The sequence below is a fragment of the Tiliqua scincoides genome, chromosome 5, assembly GCF_035046505.1.
Source record: "Tiliqua scincoides isolate rTilSci1 chromosome 5, rTilSci1.hap2, whole genome shotgun sequence".
NCBI lineage: Eukaryota > Metazoa > Chordata > Lepidosauria > Squamata > Scincidae > Tiliqua > Tiliqua scincoides.
Window position 1 is genome coordinate 98969507 of NC_089825.1, and position 20729 is coordinate 98990235.

At 42.8% G+C, this 20729-nt stretch overlaps 1 protein-coding gene across 1 annotated transcript; it reads left to right on the plus strand.

The window, feature by feature from the left end:
* Positions 1–10403: 10403 nt before the first annotated feature.
* Positions 10404–20090, plus strand: LOC136652550 (vomeronasal type-2 receptor 26-like). The gene is made up of 6 exons (XM_066629487.1): positions 10404–10610; positions 11718–12563; positions 13296–13508; positions 14298–14348; positions 15872–15998; positions 19186–20090. Exons 1-6 carry the CDS (start codon positions 10404–10406, stop codon positions 20088–20090), a joined length of 2349 nt encoding a protein of 782 aa, XP_066485584.1.
* The last annotated feature ends 639 nt before the right edge of the window (positions 20091–20729 follow it).

A 20729-nucleotide genomic window follows, 5' to 3' on the forward strand; every position in this document is an offset into this window, starting at 1 on the left:
ATCCCATCTGTAAAAAAGGTGGGAGGGGGTGGAACAAACTGCGTGAGAGTGGGGACAGAAGCGGTGAGAGGCAGGAGGGTCACATGCAGCAGCTGGCAGGTTTACCAGTATGACCCACTCCTCTGCAGCTTGACTCAGAAGTAGTAGGGCTAGGACTACATAGGTTACACACAAGGGCGGTGGCCATCGATTACAACAAACATTAATCCAAACAAAATTAATTATCAATACAAAAGTTATCATATTCATTAACCCAACTGGTTAATACTTTAACATTCCATATTTTTCCTCTAACCTTATCTATCCCATCATTTAAAAAAAACTTCAAATTTTTACTTATACACTCTTCTTACCACTAAACTAGTCTCTAAAATAAAATCTTTCTTATCTAATTCTTAATTTCTAATATCACATCTAAAAAAGAAGTCTCCGATTACAATGGTATTACCCCCTTCAATATCTCTTATAACATATTATATATCATTTTCCATAACTATCCAATCAAAAAAGGCTTCAAATTTTTACTTATAGACTCTTCTTACCACTAAACTAACCTATAAAATAAAATCTCTTATCTGATTTTTAATTTCTAATATCACATCTAAAAACAAATATCTCCAATTACAATGGTATTATACTTCACTTATCCACCACATATTTATTAACCCAAAATACAGGTTTAATATTTTCTCCAAAATAAATTGACATCTATAATTTCTTCTATTTACCTTCTCTTTTAAAAAATAACCCTTTTATTTATCTTAATACCACTTTGGTTTACACAATACTTATATTCCAAATTTGCAGTTCCATCTAATTTATTTCATATGTTTACCACTTTAATTTTCACAATACTTATAGTCCAAATTCCCTTTTCATCCACTTTAATTAATATAATTAATAAAATATTTATCTGAATACCACTTAATTTCCACAATGTTTATATTTCAAATTTTTATTTACATCTATTTTGATTTAATATGATTTAAAAAAATTCTACTTATTGTTCAACCATTTTGACCTACTTCTTATTGCTTACTTTGTACTCTATCTTATTGGTGTTCCCTCTTAGTCCTCCGACTGGTTCGCCCACTTCTTCTTTTTCTTCTTAGGTCTGTTGAATTTCTTGGCCCCCCTCTGTTTTTCTTTCTTCTTTTTCATTCTGTTATTCTTGAATTCAATCCATAAATTCTTCCTCTTCTTGAGACAGCTTGCTCTCTGAACATTTCCTCTTTTTTCTTCCTTAAGGTTCTTAGTTATTATGACAATTGCTTCTTCCGTCTCGTGTCCCATTTCAAAATACTCCACTTCTTTAACTTCACCCGACATCTGATCCATTCTTTTTTTCTTCTCTATTGTTTATAATCTGTTCCTGCAAGTTTACAAGGGAGGAGCTTATTTGCCCAATTTGTTCAGACAGTTCTCTGACCTGTTGCTCCATTTCTCTTCTAAAATCCATCACAAAATCCACCAACAAGGCCTGGCTTCCACGAACATCTTTTAAATTTTCAAAAGCCATTTTTATCAACATCAACTCAAACCACTTCCTGCAGGGCTACTTTCCAATTTTGTATCCAGGGCTACTTTCCAATTTTTATATCCAAAAAAATCAACACACTCAAATTAGGTTAGTATGCCTTTAAATGACCAAAAAAATTCAAGCCTCTTGCTGAGAAACCAAAAGTAGCAGTGACCAGGCTTAAATCAAGGCTTTTTGCTGGGAAAATGAAAGTAGACTTTATTCCTTCGTTGAAGATTACTTATTTATTTCTCTTCGGTACATACCATTAAAAAATAATAATCTTGTACTTACTCCAGCAGGGGAAATACCAATTCACCTATCCCCCCCCCGGGTGACTAGCGGCCAGCGTGAATAATCTTGAAATCTCCTCCTCCTCCAGACTTCTTACTTACAGTTCTCAGCAAAACTTTTTAACGAGCCAAGTTCACTCACTCTTAATAACTTTTTTTGCTACGATGTTGTTGTATCTAGGCCTTGGGAGGGCGAATTCTCAGCTTTCCGAGCTTCTCCAAGATGGCACCCGGGATAGATATGATTCAGCACAGAGCAAAACAGAGAGAAATCCTTGAAATTGCCTGTTTCTAAAGATCCCCCCCGTTCAAGCTCTCAGCTCTTCGTATCGTCTTCCTGGCACCGAAGCGTGCCATAGTTGTTTAGGCACATGAAAACACATCTATTTCGCAGTCTCTTCGGGAGCCCCCAAAGTTCACTGCAACTTCGCTGAGAGTTAGCTCCGCCCCCCAATATATTGGAATTTTTTTGAAGCACATCCAGATGAGAAATTAGCTCTAGTGTTCCTAGATGCTGAGAAAGCTTTTGACAATTTACATTGAGACTTTATGATTAATTGTCTTCAAGAATTAGATTTTGGTCCAAAATTTATCAGGATGACTCAAGGAATATATTTGGACCAAAAAGCAAGCATAAGAGTAAATGGAGAATTGACGAGAGAGATTAACATTCAACCAGGAGTAAGACAAGGTTGTCCACTTTCACCATTGTTGTTTATTTTGACATTAGAAATATTGAATAATGTAATAAGAGAAGATGACAGGGTGAAACCACTTAAAATCAAAATTGAAGAATATAAACTACAAGCGTTTGCGGATGATTTGATATTTATTCTGGAAGATCCACTCAATTCCATGGAATTTTTGATAGAAGACTTAAAACAATATGGAGAAGTAGCAGGCTTAAAAATAAATTACCAGAAGACCAAAATGATACTTAAAAATATAAAAGACAATGATATAGAATGATTAAAAGAATTTGAATTACAGATAACAAACAAAGTAAAATATCTAGGAATTATAATTACAAAAAAGACAAGTACATTAATGGAAGACAACTATATTAAATTAATGAAAGAAGTAAAAAAAAGATTGGGAGAAATATAACAAACTGCAATGAATGGGAAGAATAGCTTTATTGAAAATGAAAATATTGCCCAAATTAATTTTTTTTTCCAGACTATTCCGATTATTTTGAAGAGAACTTTTTTCGAAGAATTGAATAAAATTACTACAAAATTTGTCTGGCAAGGCAAAAAACCAAGAATAAGACTGAAATTACTGCAAGAGGATTAAAAAAAGAGCAGGATTTGGATTACCAGACTGGGAATCATACTATTAAGCAGCAGCCTTAAACTGGATAAAAAATTGGGGACTCATATTAAACTCGAAAATTTTAGCATTAGCAGCACATGATTTACAAATAGGCTGGCACGCGTTCCTGTTTTATGATAAAGTTAAAAAGCATGGATATTTTAAACAGCACATTTTAAGAAGATCTGTAATTTGGATATGGGATCAGATAAAATATAAGATATATTCTAAACTACCCAGATGGATAAAATGTCTTGAAATAGCAACCAATCCGAACTGAATTAAAAAGGATCAAAATAAAGCATATAGCGAGTTGCTGACTAATAAAGATTTTAAGTAAGTCTGAGTTAGAAGAGAAAGGAATAAAGCTGGACTGGTGGAATGAAATGCAAATAAGAACAAGATTAAGAGAAGACCGAGGAGTTAAGTCAGATAGAGGTTAAAAGAGAAGATGTTTCAGACCTCATTGATAAATTAATGATCAATAAGTCACCGGGCCCTGATGGCATATACCCAAGAGTTATTAAGGAATTGAAGAATGAAGTTGCAGATCTCTTGACTAAGGTATGCAACTTGTTCCTCAAAACGGCCACGGTGCCAGAAGATTGGAGGATAGCAAATGTCACGCCTATCTTTAAAAAGGGAAAGAGGGGGGACCCGGGAAACTATAGGCTGGTCAGCCTAACATCCATACCGGGTAAGATGGTGGAATGCCTCATCAAAGATAGGATCTCAAAACACATAGACGAACAGGCCTTGCTGAGGGAGAGTCAGCATGGCTTCTGTAAGGGTAAGTCTTGCCTCACAAACCTTATAGAATTCTTTGAAAAGGTCAACAGGCATGTGGATGTGGGAGAACCCGTGGACATTATCTATCTGGACTTTCAGAAGGCGTTCGACACGGTCCCTCACCAAAGGCTATTGAAAAAACTCCACAGTCAGGGAATTAGAGGACAGGTGCTCTCATGGATTGAGAAATGGTTGGAGGCCAGGAAGCAGAGAGTGGGTGTCAATGGGCAATTTTCACAATGGAGAGAGGTGAAAAGCGGTGTGCCCCAAGGATCTGTCCTGGGACCGGTGCTTTTCAACCTCTTCATAAATGACCTGGAGACAGGGTTGAGCAGTGAGGTGGCTAAGTTTGCAGATGACACCAAACTTGTCCGAGTGGTAAAGACCAGAAGTGATTGTGAGGAGCTCCAGAAAGATCTCTCCAGACTGGCAGAATGGGCAGCAAAATGGCAGATGTGCTTCAATGTCAGTAAGTGTAAAGTCATGCACATTGGGGCAAAAAATCAAAACTTTAGATATAGGCTGATGGGTTCTGAGCTGTCTGTGACAGATCAGGAGAGAGATCTTGGGGTGGTGGTGGACAGGTCAATGAAAGTGTCGACCCAATGTGCGGCGGCAGTTAAGAAGGCCAATTCTATGCTTGGGATCATTAGGAAGGGTATTGAGAACAAAACGGCTAGTATTATAATGCCGTTGTACAAATCTATGGTAAGGCCACACCTGGAGTATTGTGTCCGGTTCTGGTTGCCGCATCTCAAAAAAGACATAGTGGAAATGGAAAAGGTGCAAAAGAGAGCGACTAAGATGATTACGGGTCTGGGGCACTTTCCTTATGAGGAAAGGCTACGGCGTTTGGGCCTCTTCAGCCTAGAAAAGAGACGCCTGAGGGGGGACATGATTGAGACATACAAAATTATGCAGGGGATGGACAGAGTGGGTAGGGAGATGCTCTTTACACTCTCACATAATACCAGAACCAGGGGACATCCACTAAAATTGAGTGTTGGGCGGGTTAGGACAGACAAAAGAAAATATTTCTTTACTCAGCGTGTGGTCAGTCTGTGGAACTCCTTGCCACAGGATGTGGTGCTGGCGTCTGGCCTAGATACCTTTAAAAGGGGATTGGACAAGTTTCTGGAGGAAAAATCCATTACGGGGTACAAGCCATCATGTGTATGTGCAACCTCCTGGTTTTAGAAATGGGTTATGTCAGAATGCCAGATGCAAGGGAGGGCACCAGGATGAGGTCTCTTGTTATCTGGTGTGCTCCCTGGGGCATTTGGTGGGCCGCTGTGAGATACAGGAAGCTGGACTAGATGGGCCTATGGCCTGATCCAGTGGGGCTGTTCTTATGTTTTTATGTTCTTATGAAGACCAAAAAATAGGTCTATATGAAGAAGATGTAAGTTTTGATAAAATATTTTTGATTGATGAGTGGAAATATATAAGAAAAATGTACAGTTTTCTGGAGATAAGAATGGAAGATGAGATAGTTAAAGATGCAATGGTGCGTTGGGCAAAATTTTTTAGATATAATATATCGATGGATGACTGGAATTAAATTTGGAATACAAATATTAAAATAACTAAAGCAGTGTCTTTTAAAGAGAATTTATATAAAATGTTTTATAGATGGTATTTAATGCCAGAGAAATTAGCAAAAATGTACTCTGGGTTATCAAATAAGTGTTGGAAATGTAATGAGGTAGAAGGAACTTTTTATCATATGTGGTGGACATGCAAAAAAGCAAAAAAATACTGGAAAATGATACATAAAGTGTTGCAAGAGATATTGCATTGTGTATTACCATTCAAACCGGAAATATTCCTCCTAAATGTGACATCAGAAATTAAAGATCAAAGTAAGAAACACCTTATTGTACATATTGTTACAGCGGCAAGAATATTGTTTGCGCAAAAATGGAAATCTACAGATGTGCCAACTAGAGAAAATTTAATAGACAAAATTTATGAAGTAGCAGAAATGGAAGTTTTAACAGAAAGAATGAAAGAGAGAGATTTAGATAGAGTAAGAAAATATTGGAAGTTTTTTTTATGATTGGATAGATAATTTTAGTTAAACAATATTGAGTGTTTCAATCTTTGGGAGAATCTTGAAGAGGCCATCCCTGCTTACCAGGTCGAAGGCCTTCGTGAGATCTTTGAAGGCTGTAAAGAGTGGCTGTCGTGTTCCCTGCATTTCTCCTGCAGTTGTCTAAGGGAGAATACCATATCAGTGGTGGACCTGTTGGCTCGGAATCCGCACTGTGATTCTGGATAAACGCTCTCTGCAAGTACCTGGAGTCTCTTTAGTGCAACTCGGGCAAACAACTTTCCTACAACGCTAAGGAGAGAGATGCCGCGGTAGTTGTTGCAGTCACCCCTGTCGCCTTTGTTCTTGTACAGCGTGATGATGTTTGCATCCCTCATGTCTTGAGGTACTCCACCTTCTCTCCAGCAGAGACAGAGGATTTCATGCAGCTCAGTGACGATGATCTCTTTGCAGCACTTTAGGACTTCAGCAGGGATGCTATCTTTTCCAGGTGCCTTGCCAAAGGCAAGGGAGTCCAGGGCCACGTGAAGTTCTTCTAGGGTTGGTTCACTGTCAAGCTCCTCCAGTACAGGCAGGTACTCAATGTTGTTCAGCGCTTCTTCGGTGACTACATTATCTCTGGAGTATAGCTCAGAATAGTGCTGCACCCAGCGTTCCATCTGCTGCATCCGATCCTGGATGACCTCGCCTGTGGCAGACTTCAGAGGGGCAATTTTCTTCTGCGTTGGACCTAGGGCCTGCTTGAGACCATCATACATCCCCTTGATGTTGCCTGTGTCAGCTGCTATCTGTATCTTGGAACAGAGCTGGAGCCAGTAGTCGTTAACACATCTCCTGGCAATCTGCTGGACTTTGCTGCGAGCAGCTCGGAGGACCTGCAGGTTGCGCTCACTGGGACAGGCTTTGTATGCTGCTTGAGCTCTCCTCTTTTCCTCAATGACTGGTGTCAACTCCTCAGAGTGGGCTTAACAAACCAGTCTGCCGTCTTGTTGGTCTTCTTGCCAAATATGGACAAGGCGGTGTTGTAAACGGCATTCTTGAAATGTTCCCATCTGTTGGATGCGTTTGCATCGACCGGGCCTGGAAGAGATTCCTCAAGCGCTCGTGCAAATTCCTCCACTTTTCTCTGATCCTGGGTCTTGCTGGTATCAATGTGAGGTCTTCCTTCCTTTTTCGTGTGGTACAGTCGCTTTGTTCGCAGTTTCACTCTGCTGCACACCAGGGAGTGGTCGGTGTCGCAGGCAGCACCCTGATAGCTGCGTGTGATCTTGATGCTGGGAAGGCTGGAGCGTCTGGTGAGAATCAGGTCCCAAATTGGTGAGAATCCACCAGGATTGGTGAGAATCCTGGATTGGTGAGAATCCAGGATTGGTGAGAATCCAATCCAAAGATTGGATGTCCACCCAGGCTCCTCAGCATCATCAGATCCTTCCACAAGGACATGAAGGGCACTGTTGTCTTTGATGGATCCACATCAGACCCCTTTGACATCCGAAGCGGCGTGAAGCAGGGCTGTGTTCTTGCACCAACCTTGTTTGGGATTTTCTTCGCTGTTCTGCTGAAGCATGCCTTTGGAACTGCAACAGAAGGCATCTATCTCCGGACCAGATCAGATGGAAAGCTCTTCAACCTCTCTAGACTGAGAGCAAAGTCCAAAGTCCAGCTGAAATGTCTGCGTGACTTCCTCTTTGCCGACGATGCAGCTGTCACTACCCACTCTGCCAAAGATCTCCAGCAGCTCATGGATCGTTTTAGCAAGGCCTGCCAAGATTTTGGACTGACAATCAGCCTGAAGAAAACACAGGTCATGGTTCAGGATGTGGACTCACCTCCCTGCATTACAATCTCTGCACATGAACTGGAGGTTGTCCATGACTTTGTGTACCTTGGCTCAACGATCTCCGACACTCTTTCTCTCGATACCGAGTTAAACAAACGCATCGGTAAAGCAGCTACCACGTTTTCCAGACTCACAAAGAGTCTGGTCCAACAAGAAGCTGACGGAACATACCAAGATCCAGGTCTACAGAGCTTGCGTCCTGAGTACACTTCTGTTCTGCAGCGAGTCATGGACTCTTCACTCACAACAGGAGAGGAAACTGAACGCTTTCCACATGCGCTGCCTCCGATGCATTCTCGGCATCACCTGGCAGGACAAAGTTCCAAACAACACAGTCCTGGAACATGCTGGAATCCCTAGCATGTATGCACTACTGAAACAGAGACGCCTGCGTTGGCTCGGTCATGTTGTGAGAATGGATGATGGCTGGATAACAAAGGATCTCCTCTATGGAGAACTGGTGCAAGGAAAGCGCCCTACAGGTAGACCACAGCTTCGATACAAGGACATCTGCAAGAGGGATCTGAAGGCCTTAGGAGTGGACCTCAACAGGTGGGAAACCCTGGCCTCCGAGCGGCCCGCTTGGAGGCAGGCTGTGCAGCATGGCCTTTCCCAGTTTGAAGAGATACTTGGCCAACAGTCTGAGGCAAAGAGGCAAAGAAGGAAGGCCCATAGCCAGGGAGACAGACCAGGGACAGACTGCACTTGCTCCCGGTGTGGAAGGGATTGTCACTCCCGAATCGGCCTTTTCAGCCACACTAGACGCTGTTCCAGAACCACCTTTCAGAGCGCGATACCAAAGTCTTTCGAGACTGAAGCTTGCCAACTACCATTGAGTGTTTCAATAAATGCAATTTTTTATATTGATAAATATGATATCCTTTGTATTGATGATTATTGTGTTGCTGTTTTTTTAATGTATGTTGGAATCTAGGGGCCAATACCCTTATGTATAACATGTGTTGTACCTACCCTAAGTATAACCTATTTCCTTTCCTGTATCTGTAATAAATAAACAAAAAAATATTTAAAAAAGGAGTATGAAATATACAATACTAAGGGCAGAATCCTAATCAGGTCTACTCAGAAGCTGATCTGTAATAGGGGTGAAATCTGAACTGCAATCACAGCAAAGGCAGTACACATCTCACATCTCACCATGATCCCAGTTCAGACTGCCCTTCCCAAAATTACATAGCGTTTGATCTTCATAAACATGTATGTTATTCATTTCACAAGGACGATCAGGGAGGTGTTTAGGTACTCTGTAATTATCCAGTACTGTAATTTCCTTCCTTGGGTAATCAGTAAGAAATACATCCATATTTCAAAAGGAGATGGATTTATTCTGAACTGTGTCGGTGCTCAATGGTGGAACAGAGATTGATCAGGCATCTCTTCTTTAGCTCACCTCACCGGCCAAACATTTCAGGAGGAAACTGTGACCACACATGCTGCTTACATGTGGCTCCAGAGTGAGGCTCTAGCGAGGTGTCTGCCATAGAGATATCATTGTAGCTGGAACTGTAGTTCAGGATGCAGACATTCAGATGCAGCTGGGTTAGACATGCATTTGCAGCCCTGTGGTTGTTTTTGCTCTTCTTGCTGCTGCTTCTCCCTTCTCTTGACTGTTGGGAGGATGTGCCCCGTGACTGTGAATTGGAAGGAAGCTATGGGGATACTAGGCTAGGAGATGCAGTCATTGGTGGGGTCCTCTCTCTTATACGTCCTGTACGCACTGCAATTGATTTTCAGAGCCTAACAGCAATGAAGGTCGGCAAATTCTCGTAAGTTATTATATGTTTGTTAGCCATCACTCTATTTAAAACATGAAGACTAGGGAACAAATGACTGCACTGTGGTGGAATTTCAACAGGTGCAGCTTGTTGGAAAGAACAGGGTGGGGATAGGGGTGTGCCATGGCCGGAAAGGGAATGGCTATTGTTGGAACCAGCTTCACTGACATTTGGTCTCCCTTCCTGGCCACCAACATCTCACACATATCCACTGGGACTTGCACAAGCAAAATCATTGGTGCAGGTCTGAGTAGATCCATTGCAGATCTATGATTGGGGCAGCTAAGACTTGCTTCATGGCAAAAGAAGAAGTGTTCCCTTACCTAATCATTTTTGTCCTGGTCAACTTCATTCCAGCTCCCCTCTTCCTTAACCCTCTTTCATTCAGCTTCCTTTTCTCATTGTACTAGCGATGAGTTTTTTGGTGTAGAATACTGCAGGGGTCATTGTCCCTCAAGTGATTGAGTGCCGTGTGAGTGCCATGTGAACCAGCACTAAAAAAAACAACAACTTTGATCTTGATGGGGCAAGAACCTGACACTGATTGATCGCTTACATTCACAATAGCTGTCAGTCATGCCCAGGATGAACAATGCTGTAGCAAAACAGTGCTCATGGAAATGCCACTGTGGGTGGTACTGCTGTATATGTATTTGTGGTGCATGTGACAATGTGATAGACGTTATCTCTGCCTCAATGTCAATCTAATTGCAGAATAGAGTGCAAACATTATCAGCATGCCCTGGCCTTCATTTTTGCCATTCATGAAATCAACAGGAATCCCAACCTCTTGCCCAACATGACCCTCGGTTTTAAAATCTACGACAACTTTTTTGAAGGAATGGACATATATAAGTCCATCCTGTGTCTACTCTTCAAAAGGCAAAGGAGTGTACCCAATTACAAGTGTGATAAGAAAGGTGATGTCTTGTCTGTCATTGGGGGATTCATGGTAGAACATGTCATCCAAATGACCAGCATTCTTAGCCACTACAAGTTTCCACAGGTATGTACATTCAGATGCATGAATGGGTGGCAGAAAACTGCTCCTCACTCATTATCTATTATTTGGGACTTTATCAGTGAATGCCCTTTTTTTAGCTTGAAAAGAATTGCAAAGGGGCAATGCAATGAATTGCTCAAATGGTTACTTTTTTAAAATAAGCAATTGTTTTTTTCAAAAGAAGTAACCATTTGAGGAGGTCCTTGAGATCTCAGTTGTATAGGAGGACATAAAATGACTGACCAGCAACCCAGATGTGGGCAGATTTCTCCTCATACTTTAAATCAAGGCAGTTCACATGCCAAGGTTTTCTAAACCCCCAAAGAGATTTTTACAATAGAATTGCCTCCCAGTCTGGCCTTCCTCTGGCTGCTTCATCTCCCATGCAACTTGACAGCAACTCTTCTCTGTCACCGATGGTCAACTCGTTATCAGCGTGTCAATAACTCTCGGATACTTCTGGTTGTTTTATACTGGTGTCCCCAGATCTTCAGGCAGACATGGCAGTAGCTGAGCTAGACCTCCTGCACAAAATATGTCTTTCAGTGTATAAAACTCAGGTTTGTGTCAAGAAAATGTCTCATAAATACAGCCCATTATATAAACTGTTCTTAAGGGCACCAATCTTGTTGCACTGATTTAATACTATTTAGTAATGTCTCATATTCTGGGGATACAAACCATAGAGGTGATTTTAATCTTTCAAAAAATTGAAACTTGAAGCTTGGCAAAACAATAGCTTGGTCTAAATCAAATACATTATCCATTTCAGGACTTTAAGTGATGGCTTGTGGACATGGTGAAAGGAAATGTGTTGTAACTCATTGAGAGCACAACCCTAAGCATGTCTACAAGTCTCACTGTGTTCAATGGGGCTTACTCCCTGGAAAGCAAGTATAGTGTTGCAGACTTACTTTAAATTCCAGGCATAAGTGTGCATAGGATTGCAAACTTACTATAATTTATTGATGGGAATGTCTTCAAAGATACATTGTTCAGTATACTCAGAGTATCATTGATAAGCAAAAATCTGGATTGTAGTAAACACTTTGGTTTGGAAAACAGTGGTTAATTCTCAAACCTGATATGAGCCATGTTTCCCCCTGTTAGCTTACCTATGGAACATATGAGATGCCAGTCACAAGAAATAATTTTCCTTTTATATACTGGATGGCAATAAGGGAAGGTTCTCTACACACCGGAATAGTCCAGCTACTGATGCATTTTCAATGGACATGGATTGGCCTCATTGTTTCAGAGGATGATAGTGGAGAAGGCTTCCTGCAGAGGCTGACACCATTGCTTGCCCGGAATAGCATTTGTGTTGCCTTCTTAAAAAGGACTGACAGTCCCAAGGATTTGAATGTGTATTCCACTCAAAGTACATACTTAAAAAATATATTAAGTATACGCCCTACACTTTTATCAACGACAGCCAATGTTGTTATTGTCAGTGGGGACTCTCAGTCTCTGGTAACACTAGCCATCATTTTAAATATTGCTGAATTTATCTATAAATCCCATATAGGGAAGATTTGGATCACACCACCTCAATGGGATATCACCAGAGCTATAGAAAATGAGGGCTTCTGCGCAAAAACATTCCATGGGACTTTGTCTTTCACAACCTCCAGAAGGCCCGTGCCAGGATTCCAGGAATTCCTTCAGACTCTAAAGCCTGATAAGTCACTCACACGTTTTCTCTGCATTTTCTACAAATTTGCATTCAGGTGTTGCCGTGATGGGAAATTTAAAACTTGTAAACAGTGCACAGGAGCAGAGAAACTGGAGAGCCTGCATCAGACTGTATTTGAGATGGAGATGAGTGATCAGAGCTACCGCATTTACAATGCTCTCTATGCTGTAGCACATGCTTTAAATGCCATGTTTTTGCCCAGACCAAAAACAGTGCTGAACAGAGACACATCCAAACTGTTGAACATTGAACCTTGGCAGGTATATTCCTCACTGCATTGATATGGTTATGTATGATGTAATTCCAAACACAGTTAGTAGGAAGAAACTTGCTACTGAGCAGAATGAAAAGTTCTTCTAAATGAAATTGCTGTGGATGGAATGGGTGGTGTGGGTGAAATCATGTCCCTGGGCACATGGGGTGGACACACTGCAGAAGCTAAGCAGATCTGGATCTTGCAGGACTTTGAAGACAGACAAACTGGGTATCCCAGATGCAATGCTTTAAGTTGCAAAAGGAAAGAAAGATGGAATATAAATATTTAATTGTGAAAACCAGCCACTAGTATCGTTAACACAAAGCTCCCTGTAAACCACTGAGTAGAGGAACAAATGAAATACTTCAATAGAGCTCAACTTTTCCAGCTTTCTATCACCAAGGCAGCTGCAGTGTAGCCCCTAGACCTCTGTGACTAGCCCCATACTGCAGGATGTAGTGCATGCCCCATTGGCATCAGTACTAGAAAGTTGAATAGCATTGGGCCCAAAGATATGCAAATGTTGGATGGATATAATGGTGAGCTGAGAGGAGAGAAAGATGAGTAAGATCTGGCAAGCCTATTCTGTTTTTAATGAATGAATAAAATGTTCTTGTATCTTGTAATTGGTACATCTCAGGTTTACAGGTACCTTTTTTTGACTGGGTGTTTGATAATACAGTGTACAATATTAAGGTATCAACTGTTTTCTACTTTCCGTTTTTGTCCAATCTAGATGCACTCTTTTCTGAAAAATGTCCACTTTAACAATGGTGCTGGCTATGAAGTCTGGTTTGCCGATGAGGAATTGTCATCTGGACTTGATGTCATTAATTGGGTCACTTTCCCTAATCAATCCTTCCTTAAGATTCAAGTTGGAAAGATGTCTCCAAGTCAAGAGTTTACCATCCACGATGATGCCATTGTGTGGAATAGCAGATTTAAGGAGGTAGGGCTAAAATTCTTCAGCAAGGTGACCTCCTCATTTGCCTGGGAACATGATTTTACCCACACCACCCAAGCATTCCTGAGCATCTGAACGTTCCTGGAGACATGCACTGCATGCTATGGTGGAGGCATGGCTGAGAGGTCTTTGAGATGTAAGGGAACATACTTTCCCCTTACCTCTGCATAGGCCCCTGACAGTTTATGGGTCTCCTTCTACCTATGCCAGCCAGTTAATTGGTATGAGCCCAAGGAGATCCAGAGGGTGGAGCAGCTTGAAAAATAGGGGATCGAATCCAAAATGCATGACTGCCAGCAGATCAACCCTTTCCTTCCCTGACACACCCCAGTTCCTCCCCTGAAGTGCCCCATTACTCTTCCTCTCTGCTTATGGCCCACCCCTGACGACAACTTGCTTGGGATGGTAGAGACTCCTGAAGCCACGGCTGTGCACTCTGTGGTGCTCACCATTTGTGGCATTGGCCTGACAGCACGCAACAGAGGCCCGGCTCTTGTGCTGCCACAAAGTGTCCTGCAATGCTGGAATGTGAGTTCTGGCAGTGCAGGGTGACCATAGGATTGTACCCTTACAGAGCAATCCTATGCCTCCCTACTCAGAAATAAGTCTCACTGAGTTCAATTGAATTCTCAAACTGTGGGTCAGGACCCACGAGGTGTGTCACGAGCCATTTTCAGGTGGGCCTCCATTCATTTCAAGGTGTATTTTATTTTTAATATATTAGATGCGTGTGACTGCATTTGTGGAAATGTTACCGATCTGCACTTTTAACAGGCTACTATGGGTATGCCTTTAACGATGATAGTCAATGGGGATAACACTCAGGTAAGTGTGAATAGGATTGCAGTCTGTGTGGTGTTTGGGGCATTTTTTAAAAACAGATTGGCAACAGCTTGGGAGGGTTGTTCTTTATTTTAAGTCAATCTGTAAACTTTTAATGTACTTATTTACTCTAATTTTGTTGTATGGGGGAGTGAAAACCGTTCCTGCTTGATGATGTCACTAGAAGCCATAAGATCACTTCCAGGTTAATGACATCACTTCTTTTGGGTCCCAATAGATTGTCACTCTAAAAAGTGGGTCTCGGGGCTAAAATAAATAAAAGACAGAATAAAACTATTTTGAACATATTTGCAAGGCACATAGCATGTCATGTTGATTAAACAAATACCTATATTGAGATAAACGTTGAGATAAATATCAAATAGATAGCTGGGTTTTGAGGTGGGACTCAAAGTTTGTGTCCCATGTACAAGTTTTAACAAGTTGAAGCCTACTGGAGAAAGAAGGATGGCCATAGTGGGGGACATTAAAAGAGCTTCTCTTGTCATAGTGGGGGACATTAAAAGAGCTTCTACTTATGTCCCTATTTTTTATTCTTAGACATCACCCCATCAGAATCTAATTGCTATTGGGCACTGGCAGACCTGGGGAGGAGGTAAAATGCCATGGGGCACCACACCTCAGAGTCGGCCAGCCCCCATGCCTCCGTCCACACCCCTGCTGCCAGCCATGCCCCCTCACCACTGCTTTAGGCTGACCTCCGGAGGCATTCTGGGGGCTGTGGAGGTTGCACATATCAGATCTGCCACATTTCCCATCATGCATACCATGGTAGCATCAGGTTTAATATGCTTAAAATGAAGTGAAGTGAATGGGGACACACCTGACTGACCTAATCAATCCTGAACCACAGTTAGCTGCCATCCACACCCCCACCACCATCCACATCTCCCAATTGCCATTTTCGGCTGCCCTCTGAAGTCCTTCTGGGAACTGAGATGGCGGCACAAGGCCTTCTTCAAAACCCTGCAAACTGTCACTTCTGGTTTTCCGACAAAAACTGGAAGTGATGTTTAAAAGCACTTGAAGGCCTCCGGAAGGCCAGAGGAGGCCACGTGCCTCCTGGATGTGATGGTAAGAGGTAGCAACCACTGGGGCAGGCAGCATTCTGTAGTCCTGGCCAGGGGCAGCACAGGGGCCAGGAATGCCAGTGCGATGGGCCAGTTCCCTGATGAAATAAAAGCATGCTAAGTCTTCTGCTAGCAAAGGGCCCTTTGGGAATAAAACCAAATGCTGACGTATTTCCTGTTTCATTTGGCTCTGCCCTGAGCTCTTTTGAGCCTCAGTAGGAAAAAGAAACCTCTCTACCGAAATGGGAGAATAGAACTCTCCCTGAAATCAAATAGAACGGGAGTCTTCAAGAGGTCACTCGCAGCAGGGGAGTAATCTGTTGCTGGTCAGGTGAGCTGCTCTCGATAAGGTGAAGTGCACTGAAAGGGAAGGATGGTCATGGTGGTGGGCATCCAACGTTGGCTTCAGCGTTTCTCCTCATTCTTTGCTCTTAGAATCTGCCTCGTTCAACTTGTGTTGAGAGCTGCCGTGTTGGACACAGCAAGACGGTTCGAGAGGGGGAAGCAATCTGTTGCTATGATTGTACTCCGTGTCCCGATGATATGATGTCTAACCAGACAGGTAAGTGGCAGTGCACAGATTTTCCAGGAAATATTTGCAAATATTAGTCCACCCTAAAACCATAACATATACCTTTGTACTGGCCTGCTCTGCTGCAAACAATTTATGATGCACTGCTTCTTAAAGGGAACACTGTTTGCAACTGCAACAACGGAGGCACCATGAAAGACTTCATAAGAACATAAGAACATAATAACATAAGAAAAGCCCCACTGGATCAGGCCTTAGGCCCATCTAGTCCAGCTTCCTGTATCTCACAGCGGCCCACCAAATGCCCCAGGGAGCACACCAGATAACCTCATCCTGGTGCCCTCCCTTGCATCTGGCATTCTGACATAGCCCATTTCTAAAATCAGGAGGTTGCACATGCACAACATGATTTGTAACCTGTAATGGATTTTTCCTTCAGAAATTTGTCCAATCCCCTTTTAATGGCATCACAGGCCAGATGCCATCACCACATCCTGTGGCAAGGAGTTCCACAGACTAACCACATGCTGAGTAAAGAAATATTTTTCTTTTGTCTGTTCTAACTCTCCCAACACTCAATTTTAGTGGATGCCCCCTGGTTCTGGTGTTTTGTGAGAGTGTAAAGAGCATCTCTCTATCCACTCTGTCCATCCCCTGCATAATTTTGTATGTCTCAATTATGTCCCCCCTCAGGCGTCTCTTTTCTAGGCTGAAGAGGCCCAAACGCCGTAGCCTTTCCTCATAAGGAAGTGCCCCAGCCCCGTAATCATCTTAGCTACCCTCTTTTGCACCTTTTCCATTTCCACTATATCCTTTTTGAGATGCGGCGACCAGAACTGGACACAACACTCCAGGTGTGGCCTTCCCATAGATTTGTACAACGGCATTATAATATTAGCCATTTTGTTCTCAATACCTTTTCTAATGATCCCAAGCACAGAATTGGCCGTCTTTACTGCCACCGCACATTGGGTCAACACTTTCATCAACCTGTCCACCACCACCCCAAGTTCTCTCTCCTGATCTGTCACAGACAGCTCAGAACCCATCAGCCTATATGTGAAGTTTTGATTTTTTGCCCCAATGTGCATGACTTTACACTTACTGACATTGAAGCATATCTGCCATTTTGCTGCCCATTCTGCCAGTTTAGAGAGATCCTTCTGGAGCTCCTCACAATCACTTCTGGTCTTCACCACTGGCAAAAGTTTGGTGTCGCCTGCAAACTTAGCTACCTCACTGCTCAAACCTGTCCCCAGGTCATTTATGAAGAGGTTGAAAAGCACTTGGGGCACACCGCTTTTCACTTCTCTCCATTGTGAAAATTGCCCACTGTCACCCACTCTCTGTTTCCTGGTCTTCAACCAGGTCTCAGTCCAGGAGAGGACCTGTCCTCTAATTCCCTGACTGTGGAGTTTTTTCAGTAGCCTTCGGTGAGGGACCATGTCAAATGCCTTCTGGAAGTCCAGATATATAATGTCCACGGGTTCTCCCGCATCCACATGCTTGTTGACCTTTTCAAAGAATTCTAAAAGGTTTGTGAGGCAAGACTTACCCTTACAGAAGCCATGCTGATTCTCCCTCAGCAAGGCTTGTTCGTCTATGTGTTTTGAGATTCTATCTTTGATGAGGCATTCCACCATCTTACCTGGTATGGATGTTATTCTTAGATGTTATCGCATCAGAATCTAATTGCTATTGGGCACTGGCATACCAGGGGGAGGTAAAATGCCCTGGGGTGCCACCCCTCAGAGCCGGCTGTTCCCCCTGCCATCATCCACACCCCTGCTTCCATCCTTGCCGCCTCACCACTGCTTTTGGCTGCCCTCTGGAAGCATTCTGGGGACTATGGACGGTGCACATGTCAAAACTGAAAGTAGTGTCTAAAAGCACTGGAGGGCGAGAGGAGGCCATACGCAGCCTGGTGGCAACCAGTGGGGGAGGGGCAGCATTCTGTGGTCCTGGCCTCGGGCGGCACAGGGGCCAGGAATGCCAGTGCTACTGGGCCAATTCCCTGATAAAATAAAAGCATACTAAGTCTTCTGCTAGCAAAAGAGCACTTCTGGAATAAAACCAAATTCCGATGCATTTCCTGTTTCATTTGGGCTCTGCTCCGAACTGTTTTGAACCCAGTAGGAAGACTAAATCTACAGCAGCGGTTCTCACACATTTAACATTGGGACCCAGTTCTTGGAATGAGAATCTGTCAGGACTCACCAGAAGTGATGTCATGACCGGAAATGACATCATCAAGTAGGAAAAATTTTTACAATCCTAGGCTGCAATCCTACCCACATTTACGCAGGAGTAAGTCCCATTTACTATCATTGTGAAAAGAATATACATAGTAGCTTGTTAAAAGTACAGGTCTGAAACATTTCCCCAAATGCATTCACATACCACAGTAGCATCAAATCTAATATACTAAAAATAAAATATTGAAATGAATGGAGACACACCTGAAATTGGCTCACAACCCACCGAGTGGGTCCCGACCCACAATTTGAGAAAAACTGCTCTACAGAAATGTGAATATAGAACCCCCGCTGAAGTCAAATACAACAGGAGTCCTTAACAGGTCGCTGCAGCAGGGGAGTTCTCTGTGGCTGGTCAGAACTGAGTTGAGCTCCTGCTCTTGATAAGCTGAAGTGCACTGAAAGGGAAGGATGGTTCTGGTGGTGGGCATCAAATGTTTGCTTCACATTTTTGTTCTTCGAATGTGCCTCGTTCAACCTGCGTTCAGAGCTGCCACGTTGGACACAGCAAGACAGTTCGAGAGGGAGAAGCAATCTGTTGCTATGATTGCACTCCCTGTCCCGAAGGCATGATGTCTAACCAGACAGGTAAGTGGCAGTGCACAGATTTTCCAGGAAATATTTGCAAATATTTGTTCACCCTAACACCATAGCACATGCATTTGTATGGTCTGCTCTTCTCCAAATACTTAAATCATGATCCACTGATTCTTAACGGGAACACTGGTTACAAATGCAACAAGGGAGGCACCTTGAAAGATTTCAGAGGCAGTCCATCATACAGTTAAGTGCACTTAATCCCGCTGGTGCCTATCCCTTGCTTCATTTGGTCATTCACTCCCCCAACCCGAAGCACTGAAGTGCTTACAAAGAAAATGGGGAATTCCTGTCCAACATTTTCTCTCAACCTCCCATCATTCTTCTGGATTCATAAAGCTACTGACACTCTTTGTCCTTTTCAGATGCAGCTCATTGTGACAAATGCCCAGAAGATCAGTACCCAAACAAGAATCAAGATCAATGTATCCCCAAAGAGACAGCCTTCCTAAACTACGAGGAACCCTTAGGAATCAGTTTGGTTTCTATTGCTGTTTCCTTTACAGCAATAACAGTTATGGTGATACTGATCTTTTTAAAGAACTGGAACACTCCCATTGTCAAAGCCAACAATCAAAACCTCACCTGCATTCTTCTCACCTCCATCCTGCTTTGCTACCTTTCCTCCCTGCTCTTCATCGGCAAACCTGGAAAGGTCTCCTGCCTTCTCCGACAATTGGCTTTTGGCATCATTTTCTCTGTGGCTGTTTCTTCTGTTTTGGCAAAAACCATCACTGTGGTCCTGGCCTTCATGGCCACCCAGCCAGGGAACAGGATGAGGAAATGGCTGGGGAAAAAAGTGGCCCACTCCATTGTTCTTTCCTGTTCCCTCATTCAAGTGGGGATCTGCACTGTATGGCTGTCCACCTCTCCTCCATTTCCAGATGTTGACATGCACTCCCAGACTGAGCACATCATAGTGGAGTGTAATGAAGGGTCGATCATCATGCTCTATTCTGTCCTGGGCTACGTTGGTTTTCTGGCCCTCACCAGCTTCACAGTCGCTTTCCTTGCCCGAAAACTGCCAGATACTTTCAATGAAGCCAAATTCATCACCTTCAGCATGCTGGTCTTCTGCAGCGTGTGGATCTCCTTCATTCCTGCTTACCTGAGCACCAAGGGGAAAGACGTGGTGGCTGTGGAGGTCTTTGCCATCTTGGCTTCCAACACTGGCCTTCTGATTTGCATTTTTCTGCCTAAATGCTATGTTATTGTGCTAAAACCAGCTCTCAACTCCAAGCAGCTGCTAACAGAGAAAAGAAGTAATTAAATCCGATTCCAAGATGATAGTTGTTTTGCATGTTTCTCTCTCTCTATGTTTCCATACAGCAAGAATACTAGGGCACAGCATAACACATTTTTAACTCAGATCAGATTCTTTGGTATGGAATGTACACGGAGGGATGAGAAATCATTTCAGCATCAATAGTTGCATCTCCTTGGCAGCTATCCAAGGATAATGTTAATAATGCAGGATAAAGACACAACCCAGAAGTCAAAATGATGAAACAAGGAAATAGAAACTTCATATAAATGCATGATACTGAGGCAGCACAGGGTCACCAAAACAACTCAAAGGTTTCCATCCTTTAAGACAGGGGTGTAAAACCTTTTGGCAAAATGGCCACATCATCTCTCTCACACTGTGTCAGGGGCTGGGGAAAAAAAGAATGAATTCAGGTTAAAAGTTGAATAAATATACATAAGTTTACATAAATTAATATACTAGAGGTGGAACTTATATGAATGAATGAAGGTCTTGCAATAGCTCAAGGCCTATAAAAGGCCTTACAAAAGGCAAGGCCGGCCTTTTCTTTGCTGCTGCTACTGCATCACAGATGTGAATCAGCAAGCAGTGGAGGGAGCCCTCATCCCACAGCTAATGTGAGAGGTCAAACAGTCGCCAAAC

Coding starts and splice junctions, on each gene's coding strand:
- LOC136652550 (XM_066629487.1), top strand. CDS start 10,404: ATGACCCTCGGTTTTAAAATCTACGACAACTTTTTTGAAGGAATGGAC. Junction 10,611..11,717: donor GCCACTACAAGTTTCCACAG/GTATGTACATTC, acceptor TCCCCCTGTTAG/CTTACCTATGGAACATATGA. Junction 15,999..19,185: donor TATGATGTCTAACCAGACAG/GTAAGTGGCAGT, acceptor TGTCCTTTTCAG/ATGCAGCTCATTGTGACAAA.